At 34.4% G+C, this 25,187-nt stretch overlaps 1 protein-coding gene across 1 annotated transcript in view; it reads right to left on the minus strand.

The window, feature by feature from the left end:
• GBE1 (1,4-alpha-glucan branching enzyme 1) overlaps positions 1-25,187 on the minus strand; it is a 270,358-nt gene that overhangs the window by 61,202 nt on the left and 183,969 nt on the right. Inside the window, exons 9-12 of the mRNA XM_073892065.1 lie at positions 22,362-22,489; positions 17,720-17,818; positions 11,835-11,945; positions 7,376-7,547 (exon numbers count right to left, since the gene is read on the minus strand). Of these exons, the coding sequence (XP_073748166.1) occupies positions 7,376-7,547; positions 11,835-11,945; positions 17,720-17,818; positions 22,362-22,489 (510 nt within the window). The remainder of the gene's footprint in view (positions 1-7,375; positions 7,548-11,834; positions 11,946-17,719; positions 17,819-22,361; positions 22,490-25,187) is intronic.

Consider the following 25,187-nt stretch of genomic DNA (forward strand, 5'->3'; position numbering starts at 1 on the left):
AAAAAGTTACTGAAAACGATTTTCTTAACATTATTAGATAAGATACCTACTTACCTGAAAATGAAGAAAATTATCTGGAGTTAATTGTTTGTTGTAACTTTCTCCATACCACCGCCTAGTCTAGGACAGGGTTACAAAGAGCTTTCTGAAAAGCCACAATATTTTTCACAAAAACCAACTTGAAACTCAGGGATGGCAATGTTTTAATGCAGCTTATTTTTGAAACTTACATTTAAAGAATTATTAAATGATACCTCATTTTCAAAATTATGATTAAATTTTCTTCATTTTGTTTGGATACTTGATACTTAAAATTCCATTCTGCTTTGTCTGTCAGTATTTTAAATCTGCAAGATATGTGCTTCATGCTTAGATTTTAATTTATGCTGTACTCGATATTGTAAAATGTTTATGTACATTTATATTTAAAATTCGTGAAATAATGTAGTTTCTTCTCTCTAGAATCCTAAACAGTCTTTAATAAAAAACACCATCAATGCCATTATTTTGGCATTATATGAAATTAATACTGTAGTCGTCTTCCCTTATCTGCAGGGGATATTCTCCAAGAACCCAAGTGGATGCCTGAAATCACATAGTCCCAAACCCTATATATACTATATTTTTTTCTTATACATACATACAAACCTATGATAAATTTTAATTCATAAATTAAGTACAGTAAGAGATTAACAACAAATAATAAAATAGAACAATGATAACAATATACCTAATAAAAGTTAATGTAAAAAGTGTTCTGTCCCACTCTTTCTCTCTCTTTCTTTCTCCATAAATCTTACTATACCGTGCTCACCCTTCTTCTTTCTGTGATGGTGTGAGATGATAAAATGCCTACTTGATGAGATGAAGTGAGATGAATCACTTGGGCAATGTGACATAGCCTTAGGCTACTACTGATCTGTGAGGATAGGTCAAAAAGAGGATCATCTGCATCCGGATGGAAGTTAACTGGGTGGTAAAGTGAAACTGCAAAAAGCAGAACCTAAAGGGGGGGGCCACTTTAGCAGTGTTGACTTCTTCCCTAGTACTGAGATCACTGGGCATAAGAGCCCCTGTGCTTGCCTGGCCACACCCCTTTAGAGCAACTGCTGATGAGTCTCACAATGAGGTCATGTGACCACCCTCTGCTTCAGATGACTGGACAGGAAACAACAGTACTTCCAACATAACCACAGAGCTACTAGAAACCTGGGCAAAATATATCCCTATCCTCATTTTTTTCTCCTTTGAATGGCTTTGGCAGTTTATCCACATGCAATTAACATATTGTTTGGTGAGGTTATCCTATGTGTACGGCAAATATTTTTTATTTTATATTTATTTTTAGCCATCTATTAAATATGCTTAACTAACCAGTGGTTACAAAGGGTAGCAAGACATATCCATATAGATTATCAGTGATCTTATGTCTTATTTTTCTAATATGTATTCTTTTAGTTATATTATAAATACAGAAAAAATTAAACCGCAAACCCATTCAGTCATCAACACTGGGTCTTTCTTGCTGGAGAATTCATGATATTTTAAAGTGATGACAACCACTTTTTTTTTTTTTTAAAGATTTTACCTATGTATTTGACAGAGAGAGAAAGAGAGAGCACAAGCGGGGGGAGTGGCAGGCAGAGAGGGGGAAGCGGGCTCCTTGAGGAGCAGGGAGCCTGACGTGGGCCTTGATCCCAGGACCCTGAGATCATGACTGAGCCGAAAGCAGACGCTTAACCGACCAAGCCACCCAGGCGCCACAACAACCACATTTTTTCATTCAACTTTCTAATCAACGAATGATCACTAAATTCATTTCCTTAGACCCAGTTTTTTTCATTTATTTGAAGTTTAATATTTCCAAATGACTTCAGCCTCACTCCAGTACATCAGTCCTGTTCCTACTTGACTTCTGATTTCATTGCAGGGCTTCCTTGTGCCTTTCTATCTACCTTTGTCTAACTGAAGTTACTCGTAAGTTCCACCAACAATCTCCTAACCCAGTTTCCTACATGTTTATATGACATTTTCTGTTTATCTCTATCACTGTATCTAGCGCATGCAGTAGTACAAAGATACTTGTCTGCTTACTTGTCTGTAATCCCTTTTGGGTTTTGAGACCTTGAGGGCAAGAACTATTTTTCACCTCAGAATATCTACCACTTATCAATGCTTGGTACACAGTGGATACATATAAATGTCTGAAGCATGAAGGAATTTTATAAATTGTGTTAAAACACATTCTAGAAGGTGGTATGCATATGTTAAATTTATAGTTTAAATTGATATATATATATATCAATTTACTAACTTTTAAAATTGAACTTACTTTAAGTCAATCTGCCTTCTTTCTTTCTCTCTCTGTTTCTGTGTACATAGAAGTTCTCTGCACAGGTATGCCAGAAAAATATTAAGTTTTATCTAATGCCCACATAGACTAACACATGAATACCATATAGTAGATACATAATAAATGTTAACCGATCAATATATATCCTAGAAATCATCCTAGAAATGAAAACTAGCTGAGGTAACCCTCAGACCCCTTCATACATGAAAGCTAAGTAAGGTGTTTTGGCAGCAACATTCAGTAAATGTCACTATGAATTAAAAACAAAAGAAGTAATATTTACTCTTAGACTTACTACAGAAATGGTTTAACTTACCACATGTATCAACTTGGAAAATGTCATCTGATTTCTAACAAAGAATTATTACATTTACTCATGTCTTAAAGAGGAAATGAATGAAACATTTTAAGAAACTTTTATTTTTAACCATGTACCATTAGGCAAGAGTCTAAAGAAATACTCTTAGATGGAATTGGAATATCAGTATTCAAGACCTATTTATTTAATGTAAAAATTAATAATATTAACAATAGTTAACAGTAAATTTAATTTTAAATTCAACTAACTTAATTTAAATAAAAGTTAATGATGAGCTATGTGCCTGGCAATATTCTGAGTCTCGTATCCATATTAAATCATCTCACCCTCAAAACAGTTGTGTGGGGCGGGTGGTACTCCATTTTATCACTGAGCAGACAAAGGCCCGGAAGGCAATGCATCCTACCCAAGTGACGCATCTAGAAGTCTTGGATTCCCACTCAGAGAGCTTTCTTAACCGCTTTGCTCTACCTTTTCCTAAATGATATTCATTAATTATACTATGGTGGCTAATCTACATAGTGATACAAGAATTTCTTTAAAAATTTTCTCAAATTGGAAATCAGAAGAAAAAGACAACCAACCAGCTGCTGTATTTTCTAGCTGTACAACATTACGCACGTCCCTTTACCTTCACGAATTGCAGTTTTGCCAAATGAGACTTGGGACATTGACCTAGCACACCTTAGTACTCCTCTAACTTTTTCCCAAGGTTTTTTTTAAACTAAGACATGATATAGAAAAAAAAAAATTATGAAGATTAAGTTAGATGATGCATAGGAAAGTGCTTTGGAAAGTGCTGTAGAAAGCACAGAATGCCATGTCAATATAAATTTACCTTTATTCATATTTATTATTTTAACTCTCACATGACGAATGAAATATAAAAATATAAACATAATTTAGCCATCCCTGCTCCCCTCTCCTGTATTTGATTCTTACAGATGACTACATGGTATTAGAATAAGAAATATAAGTGTATTTATTCATAACCAATTAAATAATCTAGCAAATAAAAAATTCATGGCAAATATTCCTCTGCTTTAACCAGAGTGAAAGAATCGTTTTGAAACTCAAAATTAGGAGTATATAAGACAAAAAACCAGCAAAACAAAACAAAATCAACCAAACTGGTATCATTCTCAGAAAATCAGTACTGATCCTAATGATTTGTGATGAACAGCACACATGTCTAAGTGCCTAATGAATTTAGGTAAACATGTTTTAATAAAAAAAACTGTAAGAACGTGTTTTCTTCTCTTAACTTATTCTTCCTCTACTAAAGAAAAATAAAAATAAAATTCCATAAAGCTAACAAGTTTAAAAATGCCTAAAACATGAATAAACAAACAGGTTGCTCCTCAGTCTCGAAAAATTTCTTAAATTGATCTTTTTAAATATTAATTTCTTATATGCCACTTGAAAAAAATTACTCTGCTTATAACTACAACTGGTGATTGCAGCTAATGAACTACTGCTAAAAATATTACAAGGTAATATTTATCTATTTATTATATACATAGACATTGATCTGCCATCCTTTTTTTTTTTTTTTAGAAAAATGTGAAAGCCCTGTGATGTGCTAGATGCTGTGCTAGTTGCTACTAGTTCCTGGAGATAAAATAGTGGATAAGCTACAGATGACCCCTCTTTTCACTGAGTCTTAAATTTACCAAGGGAGTTATATATTTAATAGTTTTTCAAATGTAATTTTGTTAAGTGTCATGAAAGGTAAGTATAGGGTAATATAAAAATGTATGACAGGGAAAACTAACATAGCATGAGGCTTTAGGAAAAGCTTCCCCAAGGAAATGAGATTTGCAGATGAAGGATTTGGTCAGGTATGGGAGGGAGCGTTTGAGTGGAATGACTCTCAGAAAGGAGAACTGCAAATGTATAGAGCTCAGAGTTGAAGGAGGTTGGTACATTCAATGAACTGAAAGAACGCTTGCTTGGCTGGAGCAGAGTGATCAACAGGGAGACCCACAGGAGACCATTCATGTGAGCCTTACAGGTCAGCTGGAGGACACTAGTCATTGAAGCCATTAAGCAGGACAGTGACATGATCAGGAAATGGAAAAAAAATATTTAAAGTCATGATAGCTCATAGGGAAATACTAAACTTCATAAAACAACATCAATAATCAGAAATTATAGAGCTCCTTAAGATTATTGATTTTAATGTCTGTAGAGAAATGCTAAGATTTAGATAATAAGACAGAGGGAATAAAAAAAAGGTGTTATATTGGTGTTAAGCATTAGGAGCCATTTGTTTTAAGGACAAAAAAATAAAACTTCAAAGATCCCTTAGTCATATATCAAAGAATAATCCCCAGATTATATTTGATACCACAAATATGCTCACTTTATAGACCTTACAGAAAGAGATGTTAGAAATAATTATGTTTTTTTATTGTTACTATTTATTGTTACTATGGGAAGAGTTTTCAAAACAGAACAGATGCTCAGCCTGCCCTAGGTGGAATACATACAGTTAAGGTGATTATTAATATAAATACTTCACATAGTTTATTAAATTACTGAGATTTGTTAATGTCCTAGCTGTCCATGACCCATTTTTACCCTCATGTAATATACACCAAGACTCAGGAAATAATTTTTTTTAATATTCGAAAAGATTTTATTTATTTATCAGAAAGAGCGAGCACAAGCAGGGGGAGATGCAGAGGCAGAGGGAGAAGCAGGTTCCCCACTGAGAGAGAGCCTGACGTGGGGCTCGATCCCAGGACCCCGGGATCATGATCTGAGCCAAAGGCAGACGCTTAATCGACTGAGCCACCCAGGTGTCCCAGGAAATAATTCTTAATATGAATTTGAATCAGATCTTTCTTATTTAAAAGTTATCAATATTAATTTAACTAAGGCTGTTAAATCTCTGTCATGTGTAGTCTGTTTGACTCTGATGCTTGCCTGCAGGTTCTGTTATGTGCTATAGGCTAGAACTGTCTTCAACAAAGGATGACAGTCTCAGGAAAAGGACTTTATTAAGTACTTCAAACTACCCACACTCTCCACTCATTAGGTATAGGCTTCTAAGTTGACATTGCCTACACAAAGTCAGACTAGAGCAGTAAACTGAGCCAAGATTACTAGAATTCTTTTCTTCTTTTTTAAAGGATTTTTTTTTCTTTTTAATTATTTTTTTTAAGCAGGCTCAATGCCCAGTGTGGGGCTCAAACTCACGACACTGAGATCAAGGGTTGCATGCTCTACTCACTGGGCCAGCCAGGTGCCCCAAGATTACTAGAATTTTTGAATGCAGTGGGTTTCAAGAATTAATGGCATAGGACTGACTGCATAAACTCGGAGGTTTTATTTTGGTTCTCTGTTTGGAAAACTGTTTTAGTTTCCACACATACAAGGAAGCCCATTCCATTTCTTTTTAAGCTATTTTAGAGTGTAACAACTTCATGAACTGTTTTTGAAAATGAAATAAAACACTAAAAAAATTTCGCACTAACCCCCCACTTCTCCTTACTTTACATGGTAACATATTTACACAGGTTCATAGACCCTATCTTTTTATCAGGATACAATTGAATAAATTGATTGTGCAACTAAGGCCTTACCTGAATAGCTATATTTGTGAACAATGTTTATTGGGTCAGTGAAGACCAGTTGCTTTTAAGGAACTGAGGCTGATTTTACTTATGGATATAATGCCTGCAAACTCCACTCAGGGAACCTGGCCTGCAGCCTGGCTGGCTCAGTGCAGTCTCCCATGTCGAGAAGGTCACTTCCGGACAGCTTGGGACTATTAACAAGTTTTGTTGATCCTAGGAGAGGAATACACCCAAAGGTATAGGCTATACAGGTGAAATATGGTGTATAGTTTATAGGGGTGGGCTTCCTAACCTCAAGTTAGCAAACAATAGAAACTGATTGTCTGATTGATTGAATTAACAACAGAGACTTTTAAAAGTCCAATCTGAGGTTCCTTATACAAATTTCCAGATAGAAATGAATTAATTTGAAGCTCTAAGGCTTTCACTATAGAAAAGTAAGTCAGCCTCTCATATACATTTCCCAGACTTTCTGTCTCTCTCTCTAGTCTAAAAACTGGTGAAATCTCTTAAAACTTAGAAATGCTCAAATGACCGTTGTTGACCAAATAGAACAGAAAATATTATTTGTTGACTTCTATATCTTATCATTCAAGATCCTTAGGACAACAATGACCTTTGAATATTCATAGTTTTCCTATTTTTAAAATAAATATATATAAATATTTTTGTCTATCACAATATCCTTTGCCTTGGTTTTCACATTTATAATATAAACATACTGATGTACAATTACCTCAAAGACCAATAATTTTAGCTTGATATGTCATGCCATGACAATTATATCTTTCTTATGTTTAATGTGCGAACACTAATATAATAAACTCCAGTGATTAAATTCAGAATTCTAAGTTTTAAAAATAGTTCACCCCACTTGTTGACAAAAACATTAAATAAAATGCCAGCTATAGACTACTTTTGCTTCATGTATTAGTATAACAATGATTTTACAGTAATTTAATTTGTGCAGCTTATATAACACAGTGTATAAAAGAAACAAAGTTGTAATTTTGTTTTAAATCTGAACAGTGATTCAAACTATTCTACATGACTTATGTCATATGTAATATTAGTTAACGTTCTGAACATAGATGGGGTATGTGTTCAACTCATACTTACCCATAAAATTGAGATAGCCTTCTCCGCCAAGAGCATGAGTAATGAGTCGAATCATTTTATGAAGCTGTATTCCACGATCAATAACTGGAGTAAATGGGGTCAGAACACTCATGTTGGTATACATTTCAGAATCCATCAACCAAAATGCCAGTGTCTTGTCCCCAACGAGTGCCTATGGAAATAAAAGTCACTGAGATAAATGCAAGGAATAGATACTAAGCAGCTGTGATTTATACCAGAATAACACATGATTACATGGGATGGGAAAAGATGAAGGAGAGGTGTTTGAATTATTAATTTCATGTGTTTTTCAATAGTTGCTTTCTATGTAGAAGGAGAACGGGTAAAATCAGGTGGGCTGGTCAGAGTTCAACACTATTTTCAGGATGGATTTTTATTTTTAAAGAGCTTGGTGAAAACTCAGGATAAGCCACCTGAATATTTGTTATACCTGAGCTGATGCTTCAAATTCTCTGAAATTGGAATAAATATTTATTATAATGTTGAGAATACTAAATAAATTTTATTTTTTAAATTTTTTATTGTTATGTTGATCACCATACATTTCATCATTATAAATAAATTTTAAAAATAGCTTGCATTACCATGATTTTGTTTGTTTTGAAAGAATGGAAGACTTTCTTAAAAATCATTTATATGTATATGTATTTATATTTGTGTATATGTATTGATATATATAAAATATGTACATATATATAATAAAATGGACCCTATTCCCCTTCAGCAGAGGGCTGACAGCTTTTCCTTAAAATGTAAAATTTGCTTTCTCATTGAATTTGGTATCTAATCCAAAAGTAGTTTATTTTATACGAAAATATAAGTTGATAAATGGGGCACGTAATTCAGAAACATCCTAAGTAGCAGAAGAGAGGCTTCTTAACAATCTGAATTATTTTAAGGGCCAAAAAGGAATTGGCTCAGAATATGGTTCCTGGCTAAGAATTTTCAGTTTGATTAGATGGTAATTGTCATCTATATTACTTGAGTTCAAACTATTTCACTTTATCAAAGTAGACTCTTTGTTCTCTGACTTATAGATATATATTTTAATCTAAACATATAAAGTGAATGTGTACAGTTATGGACTGAACTGTGCCCTCCCCAAATTCATGTTGAAGTCCTAACCTCCAATGTGACTATTATTTAGAGAGAGGGCCTATAAAGAGGTAATCGAGATGAAATAAGGTCATAAGAGTGAGGCTCTAATCCAATATGAGTGGAGTCCTTATATGAAGAAGAAGAGATACCAGGGATGAGTGTGCACAAAAAAAGACCGTGTGAGAACAGAAAGAAGATGGCCATCTACAAGCCTAGGGCAGAGGTCTCAGGGAAAACTGAACCTGCTGACCCCATGGTCTCGGACTACCAACCTCCAGAATGGTGAGAAATAAATTTCTGTTGTTTAGACCACCCAGACTGTGGAATTTTGTTATGGCAGCCCTAGAAGACTGAAACACATACCAATAAAATGCAGCTTCAATCTGACATATAACTTCGAGTGCTATAGAAGCGTGACTCAATAGTAGGCTCCATTGTTAAAGAAGTTTGAAGACAACGTATATCTATTTGTTAAATAGTTATTAGGCAGTACTGGTTCTTTTTTTTTTTTTTTTTTAAGATTTTAATTATTCATTTGACAGAGAGAGAGACAGCACAAGCAGGGGGAGCAGCAGAGGGAGAGGGAGAAGCAGGGAGCCTGATGCGGGACTCGATCCCAGGACCCTGGGATCATGACCTGAGCTAAAGGCAGATGCTTAACTGACTGAGCCACCCAGGCGCTCTGGCAGTACTAGTTCTTAAAAACAATTTGTCCTTTTCCCTTGTTTGGAATTGTTTAATTATATTCTTACGTGTAACTCTCTTTATTTCTTTAATCTATGATTCTATTACAAACTTATTTTGATAACTTCTGCTTAGATTTTTACTATGATGTCTATTTGTTTATATTACTCATTTTATAAATATACATCTTTATGATTTCATGAAAGATTTTATTTATTTATTTGAGAGAGAGAGAGAGAGCACAAGAGCAGGGGGGAGAGGGAGAAGCAGGCTCCCCAGTAAGCAGGGAGCCTGACGCAGGGCTCCATCCCAGGACCCTGAGATCATGACCTGAGCCAAGGCAGATGTTTAACTAACTGAGCCACCCAGGTGCCCTATTTTTGCTTTTAGAAAGAACTAGGAAACTTGCATCTTTTTGTATATTCCAACAATTTGTAATAAAAGGCAGAATTACCTGAATCTTTAAAGTATGAAATAAGTCTATAATTCGTTGTACAGTTTGGGAAGAAAACTATAAAAATAATCTGTTTCATCTTCAATTTGTTTAATCCACTCATTTATTCTTTTATTCATTTATATCAAATAAATGTATCTAGGGAGCTCAAAATATGTTATAATTGCTAGGAGTTTGCAACATAAAGAATTTATACATGCATTTTAGTTTTCATATTGTTATGTATTTGGTGAGAGTTCCTCCATGGTTAATATTATCCATTTTTAATTTTTTAGATTTTGGTTCTCATTTTTTGTAGGTATTTATTTGATTTGCTCTATGGCCAATTTACATTGAAAAGAAAGCCCTGTCCTGATTTGGAAGATACAAAATTTAATATAGGTTTATATCATGAGTCAGAAAACTTTCTGTAAAGGCTATCCAGTATATATTTTAGGCATTGTGGGCCACTTGCTCAGTCTCCACTACTTAAATCTGCCATTATGGCTCAAAAGCACCCACAGAAAAATACATAAGTGAACGAACATGGCTGTGCTCCAATTACCTTTACAAAAATAGGCAGCAGGCAGAAGTTGGCCCATGGGCCTTAGTAGCTGACCTCTGGTCTACTTAGACTTTTTTTTTTTAATTTTTTAAAAAGATTTTATTTATTTATTTGACAGAGAGAGACACAGCCAGAGAGGGAACACAAGCAGGGGGAGTGGGAGAGGGAGAAGCAAGCTTCCCGAGGAGCAGGGAGGCTGATGCCGGGCTCGATCCCAGGACCCTGGGACCATGACCTGAGCCAAAGGCAGACAGACACCTAATGACTGAGTCACCCAGGCGCCCCTAGACTTTCTTATTAATTAGAGAAGACACCTGAAAATTTACCTGTTTACCTTAAATGGTCAATTTCTGCAAAAATAACAGGCTTATTGTTTGAGCTTCAATTTTCTTAATACACATACTGGAAATAATTTCCTTTTTATAAAGATTTTATCTATTTATTTATTCCTTTTAGAGAGAAGAGAGAGAGAGTGTGAGCCAGGGGAGGGGCAGGAAGAGAGAGAATCTCAAACAGACTCCATGCTGAGCATGGACCTGGATTCAGGCTGGATCTCAGGACCCTGAAATCATGACCTGAGCTGAAACCAAGAGTCAGACGCTTAACTGACTGAGTCACCCTGGTGCCCCATGCAAATAATTTCAAAAATTTTTACTGTCTCCTTTTTAACATATAAAGAGTCCATCTTATGTTGCTTATGCTTATGAGGATTGATATGGCTTTATATAACTAAATGGCCTTTGTTCCCCCACTTACTTATGTTTATTGAACAACTACTAGAAGCAGTCACAGTGCTAAGGCTAAAAATCTAAAGGTAATGGGAACAAATGTTCTGCCTAAAATGTGATGAAAGCATGGAGGATGAGGCAACTATTTTTCCCTATACAACTAGATGAGGTCTTGAGGGAGAATACGACATCTGAGGCAGGACAGCAGAACTTCACAGAAGCTTCCCAGGTGCACTAGAAACTTGCAGGTGTGGGGGGGAAATTACAAGACTGGAACAAGGTTGACTTATCCAGGAATGGGTGGGAATTTTATTGTACTGAAGAATAAAATGCTTGGAGAAATGAGCAGAGAATGAAGGCAGAAACTTTGGCTTAGGCCAGAATATGAGTGGGCTTGAATGAGAAGATTTAATCAAAAGATCTGGGTTGACGAAATGAGCTTTGTTCTTTGGAAAATACCTCAGGCTGCATTAGAAAGGATGGGCCGAAGCTGGACAAACAGGGGTCAGGGTAACTACCTAGCAAGAGACTTCAGTGATTGCAGGAAAAAAATGATGAAAGCTTATCAAAAGGTATAAAAGAAAACCTCTAGAAGGAAATCTAAAATGGAAATTAAAATTAACCTGGATCAGCACCAATATTCCTCTCATTACAACAAAGGAAAACATGTAAGAGAACACTTGCAACTGTCATTTACAATTTTTTAATTACAGTCTGGCAGAGTAAAAATAGTGCTGCATTTTGAAGCTGGAATTTACAGATCTGCAAAATAATTTTAAAATGTTTTTCAAGTATAGTTTTCATGTAAAGATAGATATAAACTATATTAACTGTATTAAACTATAGAGATTTGCATTTAGATATGTTTGTATTAGATATGTTAATAAATACAAAGAAAGCCACAATTAATTTGTACACATATTCATTTACCTGATCATGGCTCTCTGCATAAGCAATGCACTTTTCAAGGTAGCGTCTGTTTGTGAGTGTGTACACAATATTGCCCATATTCCAATCTTCATCTTTAAACTCTTTAAGTAGCTAAATGCAAGAGAGAAAATAATTTGAATACATCATTATTGTTCTCACCTTAAGTCACTATTTGAAGGCATCCATCATATCAATCCAAATTACTTGACATGTAGATACAAGGGCACCCATATAGCAAAAACATCTTTGGTTAAACTTTTTACTAAAATCAAAGCTTTTATACAGACTGACCAAATGACAGTGATGTGGGGTGTGGGTGTGTTTGCTTTTGTGCAGATGGTTTGATCACAGCACTCTGGGTTTTTTTCAACCTTTTTTTTTCTCACTGTAACAACTGTTACCTCTTGATTAAGACCACAGTGAAGTGTTACTGTGCACGTCATCTTTTTGTCACTTTCACAAGAGAGAGATATACTTGCTACATTTTTAGGTTTGAATAAAGAAAATTTTAGCAGGAATAATGTTTTGTTCCATTCTTTAAAAAAAATGATAACTAAAAAAAAACCTGTCATTTCAAAGTTTAAAGGCTAATTATCATGAAATAATTAACATCTTAACAGACCACACATTTTTTTTTTTAAAGATTTTATTTATTTGACAGAGAGAGACATACATAGCGAGAGAGAGAGCACAAGCAGGGGGAGTGGGAGAGGGAGAAGTAGACTCCCCACTGAGGAGGGAGCCCGACACGTGGGGCTCGATCCCAGGATCCTGGGATCATGACCTGAGCCGAAGGCAGATGCTTAACGACTGAGCCACCAAGTCGCCCCCAGACCACACATTTCTTCCTCCACTTCAGTTATCACTCAGTCTCCAAGCTGGCTTCTGCTCTATTTCAATGCAAATGACCTTGCCAAGATTGCAGATGACTGTCTCTTAGGTAATAATTTCTCTTTCTTAGGCAAGTATTTGCTATATGTGTTGAGAGTGCTGACTCCATCCCTTCCCATGAGACACTTTCCGTCTCAGTCTACAATGTGAGACTCCTGATTGTTTTGTTTTGTTTTCCTACCACTCTAGGCATCCTGCAGTCTCTCCCTCTGCCTATCCTATAAAGCTGGTGCTCTTGAAAGTTATTCCTAAAAATAGCCTCTTTCTTCTACTCAATACACTTTTTCTGCCTGGGTTCATTCCTCTGTCCAAAGTGTCAACTGTACTCTGATAGGCAGAATTCTAAGATGGTCCCCATGATTCCTGCCCCTGCAGATTCACATCTCTGTACAATCCTTTACCTAAAGTCGAGGTGGGACCTTGGAATATGATGGATGTCCTTTGAAGAAATCATGAGATAGCAACTGAGTAATGTTTTAAGTTACTAGATTTGTGGTAATTTGTTGCACAGCAACTAATGCAAAACCGGGGCAGATTTTGGTACAAGAAATGGGGTTCAGGCCTCCTTGAATCTTCCTTTGTTGACTTTTGTCCAAGGAATTCAGATGTGTTTAGCCATCTCCCAGAATTTTAATGTGAATCATTAGACACCAGACAGCAGACTGTGTTAGGCAGAATAATAATGACCACCCATAGATGTTCACATCTTAATGCCCAGAGCCATATTCATGTTGCCTTACATGCAAAAGGACTTTAGAAGTGATAAAGACAAATACATTGAAAGGGAAAGATTATCCTGGATAACCTGATGGGTCCAATTTAATTATAGGGATCTTTCTCAAAAGGGGGAGTTGTCAGAGTAAGAGAGAAATTTGAAGATGCTACCTTGCTGGCTTTGAAGATGGAGGAAGGGGCCACGAGCTGAGGAGTATAGGTGGCTTTTAAAAAACTAGAAGCCTTTAGAAAAGGCAAGGGAACTAGAGCCTCCAGAAGAAGTGAAGCCTTGCCAATGCCTGAATTTTAGTCTAATAAGATCCATTTTAGATCTGTGACCTACAGAACTATGAGAACTATATAATAGTAAATTTGTGTTGTTTTAAGATACCGTTGTGGTATTTAGGTACAGCAACAATTTCACACTAATGTATAGACCTACACAAATATGCCCACTTAATTTTTGACTACCGTGCAAAGACAAATCAATGGAAGGATAGACTTTTCAACAAATCATGCTAGAAGAGTCAGAAATTACAAAAAAAAAAGAAAGAAAGAAAGAAAGAAAGAAAGAAAAAGAAAAGTAAAAACTTGAACTAAGGAACTAAGTCTTAAACATTGATTGCACAAAAATTAATTCAAAATGGACCATGGACTTAAATATAAAAGTATAAAATGTTTGAAAGAAAACATAGGAGAGTCAAAGAATTCTTAGACTCGACACCAAAAAAGGTCTCTATAAGAAAAAAATGATAAACTGGACTTCATCAAATTTAATGTAGACAAAACTTTTGCTCTGTCAAAGTCCACATGAACAGGATAAAAAGACAAGCAACAGACTGGGAGAAAACATTTGCCAACCACATGTCCAATAAGAGTTTAATTTAAATTATATAAAGAACTCTCAAAACTACACAGCAAACAAATGATCCAATCAGAAAATGGTCAAAAGATATGAATAGCCATTTCATCAAGGAGGATATATAGAAGGCAAATAAACACATGAAAAGATGTTCATCATGATAAGCCACTAAGGAAATGCAAATTAAAACCACAGTTAGATATCACTACACACCTATTACAGAATGATTAAAATCGGTGCAAGGATGTACAGAAACTGGATCTCTCCAACATTGCTGGTGGGAATGTAAATGGTACAGTTGCTCTGGACAAGTTTGGCAGTTTCTTAAAAAATTAAATATCCAACTACTCAAATAAATATCCAACTATTATATGACCCAGTAATTGCACTTTTGTGCATTTATCTTAGAGAAATTAAAATTGATGGCCATACAAAATCTGCACACACATGTTTATAGCAGCTTTATTTGTAATAGCCAAAAACTAGAAACAATACTGATGTCTATAATGGGTAAATGATTAAGCAAACTGGTATATCCATACCCTGGAATGTCATTCAGGACTAAAAAGGAATAAACTAGTGATACATGCAACAACCTATATGAATCTCCAGAGAATTTTGCTGAGTGAAAAGTGGCAATCCCAAAAGGTGACATATTATATGATTTCATATATATCACATTTTTTTTTTAAGATTTTATTTATTTATTTGACAGAGAGAGACATAGCACGAGCGGGAACACAGGCAAGGGAAGTGGGAGAGAGAGAAGCAGGCTTCCCGCTGAGCAGGGAGCCAGATGCGGGGCTCGGTCCCAGGACCCTGGGATCATGACGTGAGCTGAAGGCAGATGCTTAATGACTGAGCCACCCAGGTACCCCTGTATCACATTCTTGAAATGAAAAACAAAATTACAGAAATAGAGATCAGAGTGGTTGCCACAGGTTAAAAAGTGATTGGACAACATGAAAGAACTTTATGGTGATGGAAATATTCTGTACCTTAACTACATCAGTTGTCAGTATCCTAGTTGTAAGACTTTGGAATACTGGTTAAGAGTGCACCAGATCTCACTGTATTTATTACAACTGTTCTTACAACTGCATGGGGATCTACAATTATCTTCACATAAAAAGTTTAATTGAGAAACTTTATATAATAAAAATACAAGGTGCTTGGGGTGCCTGGGTGGCTCAGATGGTTAAGCGTCTGCCTTTGGCTAGGTCATGATCCCAGGGTCTTGGGATCGAGCCCCGCATCGGGCTCCCTGCTCGGAGGGGAGTCTGCTTTTCCCCCTGCTCATGTTCTGTCTCTCTCTCTCTGTATCTCTGTGTCTTGAATGAATAAATAAAAAAATCTTAAAAAAAAAAAAATACAAGGTGCTTAATAAACATTTGGTGGAATTATGTGTAATGAATGGATTCAATTAAATACTTACATCAATTTAACATAAAAAGGTAGGTAGGTAATAAAAATGACCAAATAAAATGAAAAGAGATGCTGTAAATCTGCCATATTTTAGATAGGCAAATATTTGTTCAGTAAGTGATTAAATATGATTAAATGTGATATTCCAAACTACTGTCTTTGAACTAAGAGAAGTAGAAAGTGGTAAATAATTTGTTTTTGAACAACAAAAACATGAATGAAATCTAGCATTCTAATCTAACTCAGACCCTATGGGTAAATCACGATGAATACCACATACATTCACGATGAATACCACATACATTCTGAGTACAACTATTATTTGGATTAATACTCTTGTGTGCTTTACTGACATTTGGGGAAACAGTAGTTGTTTATGGAATTATCTTTTTAAATGCACAAATTACATAAGTAGGGGAAATCACTGAGTTTTTAAAAAATATTATTTTAACTGTCTCTTGTCTTATTAACCACTTTGGTGATGCAAAGATTTTTAAATAATTATATTAAATAGAAAATGACATGTGCCTTTAGAGAATTCATGATCTAAGAAGACACGATGGTCATATCCTATACATAGGACAATATGTTTTTCCATTCTTATGAGGTACTGACTAGTACAGTACCTTGAGCATACAAGGTACTAAAATGTTTCATAAGTTAAATTAATTCTTTCTTTTAAAACTGTCATCATTGTTCAGAGAAGGAAATATCCCACTGTGGGCTATAATTATAGGTTAATGTACACCTTGAAATATTCTTGAATCTGCACAAAACTGGTGAAGGCTTTCCAGTAGGAGGTGAAAAAAGGAAGATTTGGCATTCGTGAGGGAAAAAAAGTTTGCATGGAAGATTAGAATTCCTAAAAGATGGTGGGTAAAGACCCTTAAACCAGGGTGAGAAAACTGAGGACCACAGCATTTTTTTAAATGACAGATATAAAGCAATGTTCCCAGGCGTTAAAGCTAGAATACATATTTGTTTCTTTGATTTCTGAGTCTAATCATCTCTGGAAAACATTTGCTTTTTTAACTTGACAATGTCTAAGGAATCATTATAAATAGAGAAGCAGAAATTATGTTGGTAAAGATTTAATGTCACATCTGTGCATTGTACAAATTGCCTGGGGGCACAGGAAAGAAAGTTAAGACAGGATTATAGTAACCACTTCCTTCAGAGTGGGCTCCATGGTTTTTCTATGCAAAGTTCAATGGGTCTGTCCCTGTGATGTCATGGCCCCAGTTCATGTCTGTACCAAAGGGATCATCAGAAGGCTATGATTATTCGAGACATAGCTGACTTCTTACACATATTCAGCCTATGGTTATGGACATAGCCACTCAAAAATGTTCTATGTCAAATCTAAGTCTATATAACAACATTGGTCTTTTAGGCAAACATTAAATAAAACAAAATATAATCCAAGGTACTTAAATGTCATTAAATTTAATAAAATTGTATTACAAATTATGTGCAAGGTGTCATGTACAATTATTCATCCCTAGTGCTTGACACATGGTAAGGATTTCTAAATGTTAAGTAAAGGAATGGATGAATCTAAATCTATTGAGGAAGAAACATGCTATGAAGCAAGTACTGGGAATTAAGGAGTAACTTCCACATTGATGATTTGGAGGCAGAAATGGATGCCTCGACGTTTAATGTGTCTTAAATATAGAGCACTGAAGTTTCATAAAACTGCATTGATAATGCAAAATTCCATGTACTACAGCTAAAGTTATATTAATATTTTCCCCTTATCTGAATAACTCAAGTATGAATACTTTAAACTAGAACTTGTAGAAGTTTGTGAAGTACCTTATTAAAAAGGTACAAGAATCAACACACTAGTGGGAAAATTTAATACTTCAATTATAATAATTATAGTATTTGTAACTAATGACCACAAATTAAGAAATAAATCAAAGAGATAATAAATAAACCAACATAATACAGAGTATTTACAGGAAGAAAAAATTGCATGAAATCTTACCTGGATCCATTTATCCGGAATTGCCATGGCTAATCGATAGTCAAAGCCAACTCCTCCCTGGGAAATTGGAGAACAGAGAGCTGGCATTCCTGATACATCCTGCAACAAAATACATCAGCATTATCAATTCACATTGCTCAGATTCTTACTATATTTTTGACAGTAAATTCTGGGCCAATAAATAAAAACAGTAAATGGGAGCAGATATTTTTGGAGTGTTTGGGCAGCAGAATTGTAAAAGTAGTTACAACTATGACAGCATATCTCATTTCCCACTAACATTTTGTGTAATGCTTTTCAATGCAGGACAACTTCAATCTCATGAGGTGATTTTATTTTTCTTTTCCTTAGTATCACAAGATAGAGAACACAAAAGAGTAAGATGATTACTGCCAAAACATAGTTTCTTAGACTTATTTTTGAGCTAATGTATGAACATTTTGCTACTGCTTTCATCAAACACAAAAACACATGTGGCATATATCTGTTATACTTATTCTCTTCACATACAGTACTGGCAAGGAGTATATTTTGTGAAGACCTATCTTCCGATGAGATAGAAAAAGACTTAGTACATTAAGTATGAAGCAATAAGATGGCTTTCAGTATAGTCAGCTACACTTGAAATGGGTCTTAAGGTTATCTGGTGGATCCTCTTCATCTAGAAGATACAGAAACTGAAGCTCACTCAGGTGAAGGGATCTTTAAAGATATGTTTCTCAAGAGTAGAGTCAGGACTCAGATGTCAGGCCCTTCAACAGAGTGTCTTCCTTCTCTGTCATGCCACCACTAGATTATTACTGATAATCAAATAAACACATAAGGAAAAAAAAGATGGTATAAGGACCCAGATGTAGCAAAATGTATTATACCAGCAACTATGGTGAAATATGAGTCACATATTAGCAATTCTAACTCTACGACATCTTTCAAATAAATCCTTTTCCCTTGCTCCATTTCTATAGCTACTGTCTTATTTAATATTCATTACTCCTTGCTTAGACCATTATGCTTCCAAATGGAATTCCCCATCTCCAGTTTCCCTTCACTCTAACTGCTGCCAAATTAATATATTTTTTAAAGATTTATTTATTTTAGAGAGAGAGAGCAAGAGCACAAGTGGGGGAACAGAGAGTGAAGGGGGGAGAGAGAGAGAGAAAGAGGGGAAAGCAGACTTCCCATTGACTGTGGAGCCCAACATAGGGCTCGATCTCATGACCCCGAGATCATGACCTGAGCCGAAATCAAGAGTTGGGCGCTTAACCAACTGAGCCACCCAGGTGCCCCCCAAATTAACATCTTATGAGACAGTGCCCTATCACTGCCCATCAATAGCTTCCAATAGCCAATAACTAAAAACTCAAATTCTTTAGCTAAAGATTCAATTCAACAATCATGCTTTAAGTATTAACAATATAATTTCCTATTTGATTATTTGCCTCTTTACTTTCTGTTAGAATGTGAGATCCATGGAACAAGGGTTTTGTGGTTTTTGCTGTTCACTGATATATGCCAAGAATTCAGAGTAGTATAAGAGTACCTGGCATAAAGCAGGAACTCAATACCATTTTGTGAGAGAATAAATACAGGTGCTGTCAGGAATTTAAAGGTAAATAAGACATAATATCTGACCTTCATATAACTTCCTTATAAATAGAACCTAACTAAATATATACACACTTATTATCATGAAATGATAACGTGATGTAGTTGTTATAATTGTTAACTGAAGTACACAGAAAATGCAACGGGGAGACCTATAGCTTTCCACCATAATTTCTACTATTATATTTCAAGTACTAAATACATCATTCACTTTGGAATATTTACTCTTCCCTGTGCTTGTCACTAACTCTTCTATGTGCGTCACTGCCCAAACTCTTCCTTGTGTCATTATCCTTACTTTCTATAAAAGACTATCACATACTCTGAGCTCTCTGAAACTTAAACTCAAATGCTTCTTCGTATACAACACTATCCGCAAACTCTTCACACAGAAAAGCTGGTAAAAAAAGAAATATATGACCTCTTTGGACTTCTAAAATAATTTATTGTTCTCTAATGAAAGAGAGATACATTTAAATATAGTGCATAGTGGAATATATCTGTTAGAAAATGAAATATTTGTCAATAATATCTTATTTCTACATAGTACTTCACAGTTTATAACTGAAAAAAAGGACAAAAAAGTGAAAAGGATGAATGCTTAACAGAAAAAAATTAAAAGGTTATATCTTATAATATGTCATATTTTCACTATTATAGTAGGCATTTAGTTTGGTTCCTTATAAACATTGGTTGAATATGTATTAAATACCAGGCACTCATGTTAGGCACTGGAATTATAGACAAAATAACTTCCCAAAAGAGTTTTCATGCGACTAAGTTTTCCTAACACTGGTGATAGGCTGGTATTAAAGATCAAGATAATTTTCTCAAGGAACCTTAAGGCGCATTCTATATTTGTTCTAAAGATAGTTTTAGGAATACTTTGATAGGAAATAGAATATGCTAAGAAAAACATTTGGACACCAGTTGGTCTTGACTCCTAAATCTGAATCCTAGAAAGCTACTCCATTAATGCACATGAGATATTTGTGGCTATCTTTTGAAAGAGAAGAGTTATGACTATCCTTTTCCTTTTAAAATCTTAAAAGAAAAAAAAGTAAACATAAAGGCCACTAAAATAAATATACTTTAAATGTAAAAAAGTCAATACCTACCAACACAGCATATAAAAATAACCACGTGTTCAAAATAAAGTTGAAGTAGTTTTATTTTTTAATATCTAAGGGTATCTTATGACTATTCCAAAAGGGGGGGGAACCTCAATCAAAAAATACTTTTAATTAATATAGCAAATAGAACCATGGGAAATGGTAGATACATTCTAGGAAAATAAGTCTTCAATTTTAGTAACTATCATAAATAAATTTAAATTTCTACTATAGGACTTTATATAAACTACAGTACTTATTTGTTACACCACATTCCTTTCTTAAAAAAAAAGTTCATGAGGATCAATTTCACATTTTGAAGAGACTCCCACTAGACAGAAAAGTGATGTACTGAAATTGAAGTAGTTTTCAATTTAAGTAGAATAAATTGAAGACACATCTTGTTAAAAAAAAATATCTAAAACCAAGTAACATAAAGTAGGCTAAAGTCTCAAAGTTTCATTGGTAGAAACACTGATAATCAGACAAGGGCTCCCGAGATCATGAAACTATTTTACTTGAAATGAACGGAAAGATCAATGTAACAATTTTAAGTTTCATGTATTAAATAATTGCTTCTTTTTTTCCAGTACCCACTTTTGATTTGTACTATCATTGTTTGTAGTAACTTTTCATTTATACTGTCTCTGCTTTGAATTGTTACAAATATAATTGACAAAGTTTTTTGATGTTTGACAGATACAATAAATTCATATAAAAGACAAAATAAGTTTAAAATACACTCTGACATTAAAAGATACTTGGCACATAAAGTAATTAGCACAAGTATTAGTAAGATTTATAAGATATGACCAAATGTAGGCAAGTATATAGTGTAGAATAATACAGGTTTATCAAAATGTTATTATAATTGTGTTTTTTAAAAAATCTGTGTAATAATTTATTCTAGAAATTTAGGGTCCATTTTTCTGTTCCTAGAATATATTTAGAAGACAAAATGTCTAAAGAAAGGAACTGTTCTCTATTCAAAGATAAACAAGGAAATCATTCCATCTAGTTGAAGATTCAGGGTTTTGAGAAAAGATGGATAAAAAAAAGTCTATACAAATAATAAATACCACAGAAAGGAGACCGTCACTACTGCATTTCATTCCCATGAACTAAATGCCAACAATGTGCAAATACAACTGAACTCTGACGCTTTTAAGGATATTCTTGCTATTTTCAGATGCCAACCACTGCACTTTGTACAGAACAGTTTTAACATACTAAATTCAATTTTAATAATTTCTAGTAAGAGGACTCAGAAAACCAGAGGGATTTTAGAACTAAATCTAAATTAGCATAAGCATTTAACAAACTTCTTAATTTATCACATTTATCACCAAGAGGGGAATTGTCAATTATGCATATACCGAATTATATCATTACAGTGCAGCTTTGGGACAGTTAATCATGAACCTTCAGTAATCATGAATAACTAGTGAACATTTGGCAATCCAAGAGCAATAACATAAACAAGAAAGGTAATCACATCAGAACAAGAGAGACTTCAGAAAAGCTTGCAGGCAGTGAGCCCTGCCATCTCTAATGATTAAACCAGAAAAGAAAAAATAAATAAATAAAAAAACCAGACACACATTAATATTCAATTCTTTTCTCTGTTGAAGGTCTCATGGCGGAAGGACCTGTCCACTGATTAGGATATTTTACTTTCTAACCACTGGCATTTTCTTTTGTAACAATGAAATGATGACAAGTAATTAGTGCACACTATCTCCTAATAAGAAAACACTGCATTCTAAATAATGTGCCACCCATACAAGATAGCTGCACTATAGTCAGGGCATAATTTCGGTTATGCAATTATTGACCACATGAGATTAATCATTCAAATATTGTATGCTGTGACAAAATGTTCTATATTAAAGCGGGTCAGAGGGTAGAGATCATTATGGTTTTACCTCAGCTACTGTTATAGAATCTGGATACAACGTGTGAATCAAATGATTTGCCAACAGGAGATAAATCAAGGCATCTTCATCTACTTGAAGTCCAAAATATTCATGGTAATCACCTGAAAAACCTTGACCTACAGAATAGAAAATCAATATAGATGCATTATTTTAACATGAAAGCCTTAACTTAGCACAAATGCTCCCACCAATTAGTTTATTGAGATCAGTTTTGTTATCATAGCAAAATGTAATGAGCCTCAATACCATGTAATATTAGCATCAGCAAATATATTCTATCTTAGAAAAGTACTCCATAGCAAACATCTGGAATTCAGACAATCCTGCAATTTATTTTTTGTTCTTCAAAAGCAAACAAAGCACTCTAACTGAAAATTTTAATTTAATTTTAACATAATTTTAAAGCAAAAAAAATGAAATGATACCAAATTCTATATTTCAATTTTTAGATACATTTTTTTCTCATGTCAAGAGATGTTAATGTTAGCTAGTTCCTATTAGATCCCTTTGAAGAAAAGCAAATATGAAAACCATCATAACATTGAGACATAGTGTTTATATTATTTTAAATATGTGCTTCAATTTATGCAATACAGATTTCCTATGATGACAAAAAGATTTTAACATCCTCCAACTTACTTCTACCTTCTCTTCCCTCACATCCTAATTTTGGTTGCTTATAGTACATAGCACTTATGGAAGTTATACTACTTACTTTTGATTTCTTGAATTGTTTACTTATTTTTAATTAATTCAAATTAGTGCCCAATACATGCCTTTTCCCTCTGTTTCCCTATAACAAGTTTTTTATATTTTGACTCACTTTTTTTTTTTCAGTTTCCTGGATCCCATCATTAAATGGTATTTTCAAATATAATTATAGAAGTATTATTCCTCAAGCTCTTTCAATTTAATACCGGAATGGCAATTCAATTATCAAATTCTTGAGTCAAATTTTGCTTCCCCCCAATTTTTTATACATTGCTGTTGGCAAGAGAAAAGTATGAGTTCAGCCACTGTTTTCATCCGCACAAGTAAATTTCTTTTTCTTTCTGTCACCTGCTGAACTTCTCTTTATCACTTAATTTTATATATTGAATACTTTGTGTCTTGATGTTGATTGCTTTATCTCATTTTTTTTCAATTCATTTCCCTAATTCCACAATTCCCTGGAAAATACCAAGCCTTAAGCAGAAAGAGGTTCTACAGGGTTATGCAGGTGTTGTAATCTAGGAGAGGTTCTTTCTTGACCTTTGCCATGCTTTCCTTCTTCATCCCTCAAGTTATCGTCTCTCAAACTGGAGGATATCAGTGAAACCTGTCATGTTTTATAGATACAACTTTTTTTCTAGGAACACTTCCTGGGGGCAGACCATGACTAAGAGCAGTTAGCGGGATGCTTTGAATATAGCTTCTTTCCTTGGCAGCCGCTTTTCAATATTTACAGGTTAAAGTCCCTTTTTCAGATTGGTTGTTGCTGGTAAATATTTGGCCTTTAAAAAATAATAATTATTCACCATATTATCTACTGAGGAATTAGGATTCCATGATCCCACTTCTTTGAACAATTTTTCAACTGAAGATCTCTGATCAATGTTTTTAACTACAAATTAATTTATAATTTAATTTTAACTGTGAACATCTATTTAAAATATACACATTTTATCAGTGTTTAATATGCAAAGAGACCTACACATTCACAAAGGTTCGCATTTATTTATTTTTTGTTATTTATTTCTCATTGCAATTGCTGTCACGTTCACATCCTATAGGTGCTCTGATAAATGGTTGGCTTAAAAACATTTTATTTCTTTCGCTAGGACTTCCAGGTGAATAAAAGTGGTGAGAGCGGACATCCTTGTCTAGTTCCTGATATTAGAGGAAAAGCTCTCAGTTTTTCACCAGTTTTACTATTTGCAGATGACATGATATTATATACAGAAAACCCTACAGATTCTACCAAAAACTATTAGAACTGATACATGGATTTAGTAAAATTGCAAGATACAAAACTAATATACAGGAAATCTGTTGAGTTTCTATATACTAATTTGAATAGAAGGAGAAATTAAGAAAACAATCCCATTTACCTTTGCACCAACAAGAATAAAATACCTAGGAATGAACTTGATCAAGGAGGTGAAATACCTGTACTCTGAAAACTATAAAACACTGATGGGAAAAATTAAAGATGATACAAACAAATGGAAAGCTATTCCTTGCTGATGGACTGGTAGAACCACTATTGTGAAAATGTCTATACTATCCAAAGTAATCTACAGATTCAATGAAATTCCTATCAAAATATCAACAGTAGTTTTCACAGAACTAGAACATGTAACCCTAAATCGCACAAAACTGCGAAATACTCCATATGGCCAAAGCAATCTTGAAAAAGGAAAACAAAACTGGAAGTATCACAATCTCACATTTCAAGATCTACCACAAAGCTGCAGTAATTAAAACACAATAGTACTGGCACAAAAACAGACACATAGATAAATGGAACAGAATAGAGAGCCCAGAAACAAACCCACAATTTTATGGTCAGTTAATCTATGACAAAGAAGGCAAGAAAATACATTGGGAAAAAGACAGTCTCTTCAACAAATGGTGCTGGGAAAACTGGACAGCTACAGGCAAAAAATGAAACTGGACCGCTTTCTTAGACCATACACAAAAATAAACTCAAAATAGATTAAAGACCTAAATGTGAGACCTGATGCCATAAAATTTCTAGAAGAAAACATAGGTAGTACTCTCTTTGACATCAGCCAGACATTTTTCTAGCTAGGTCTTTTTTGTCAAGGGAAA

The sequence above is a fragment of the Callorhinus ursinus genome, unplaced genomic scaffold, assembly GCF_003265705.2.
Source record: "Callorhinus ursinus isolate GAN/ISIS: 27379988/994484 unplaced genomic scaffold, GSC_fseal_2.0 scaffold1, whole genome shotgun sequence".
Lineage (NCBI taxonomy): Eukaryota > Metazoa > Chordata > Mammalia > Carnivora > Otariidae > Callorhinus > Callorhinus ursinus.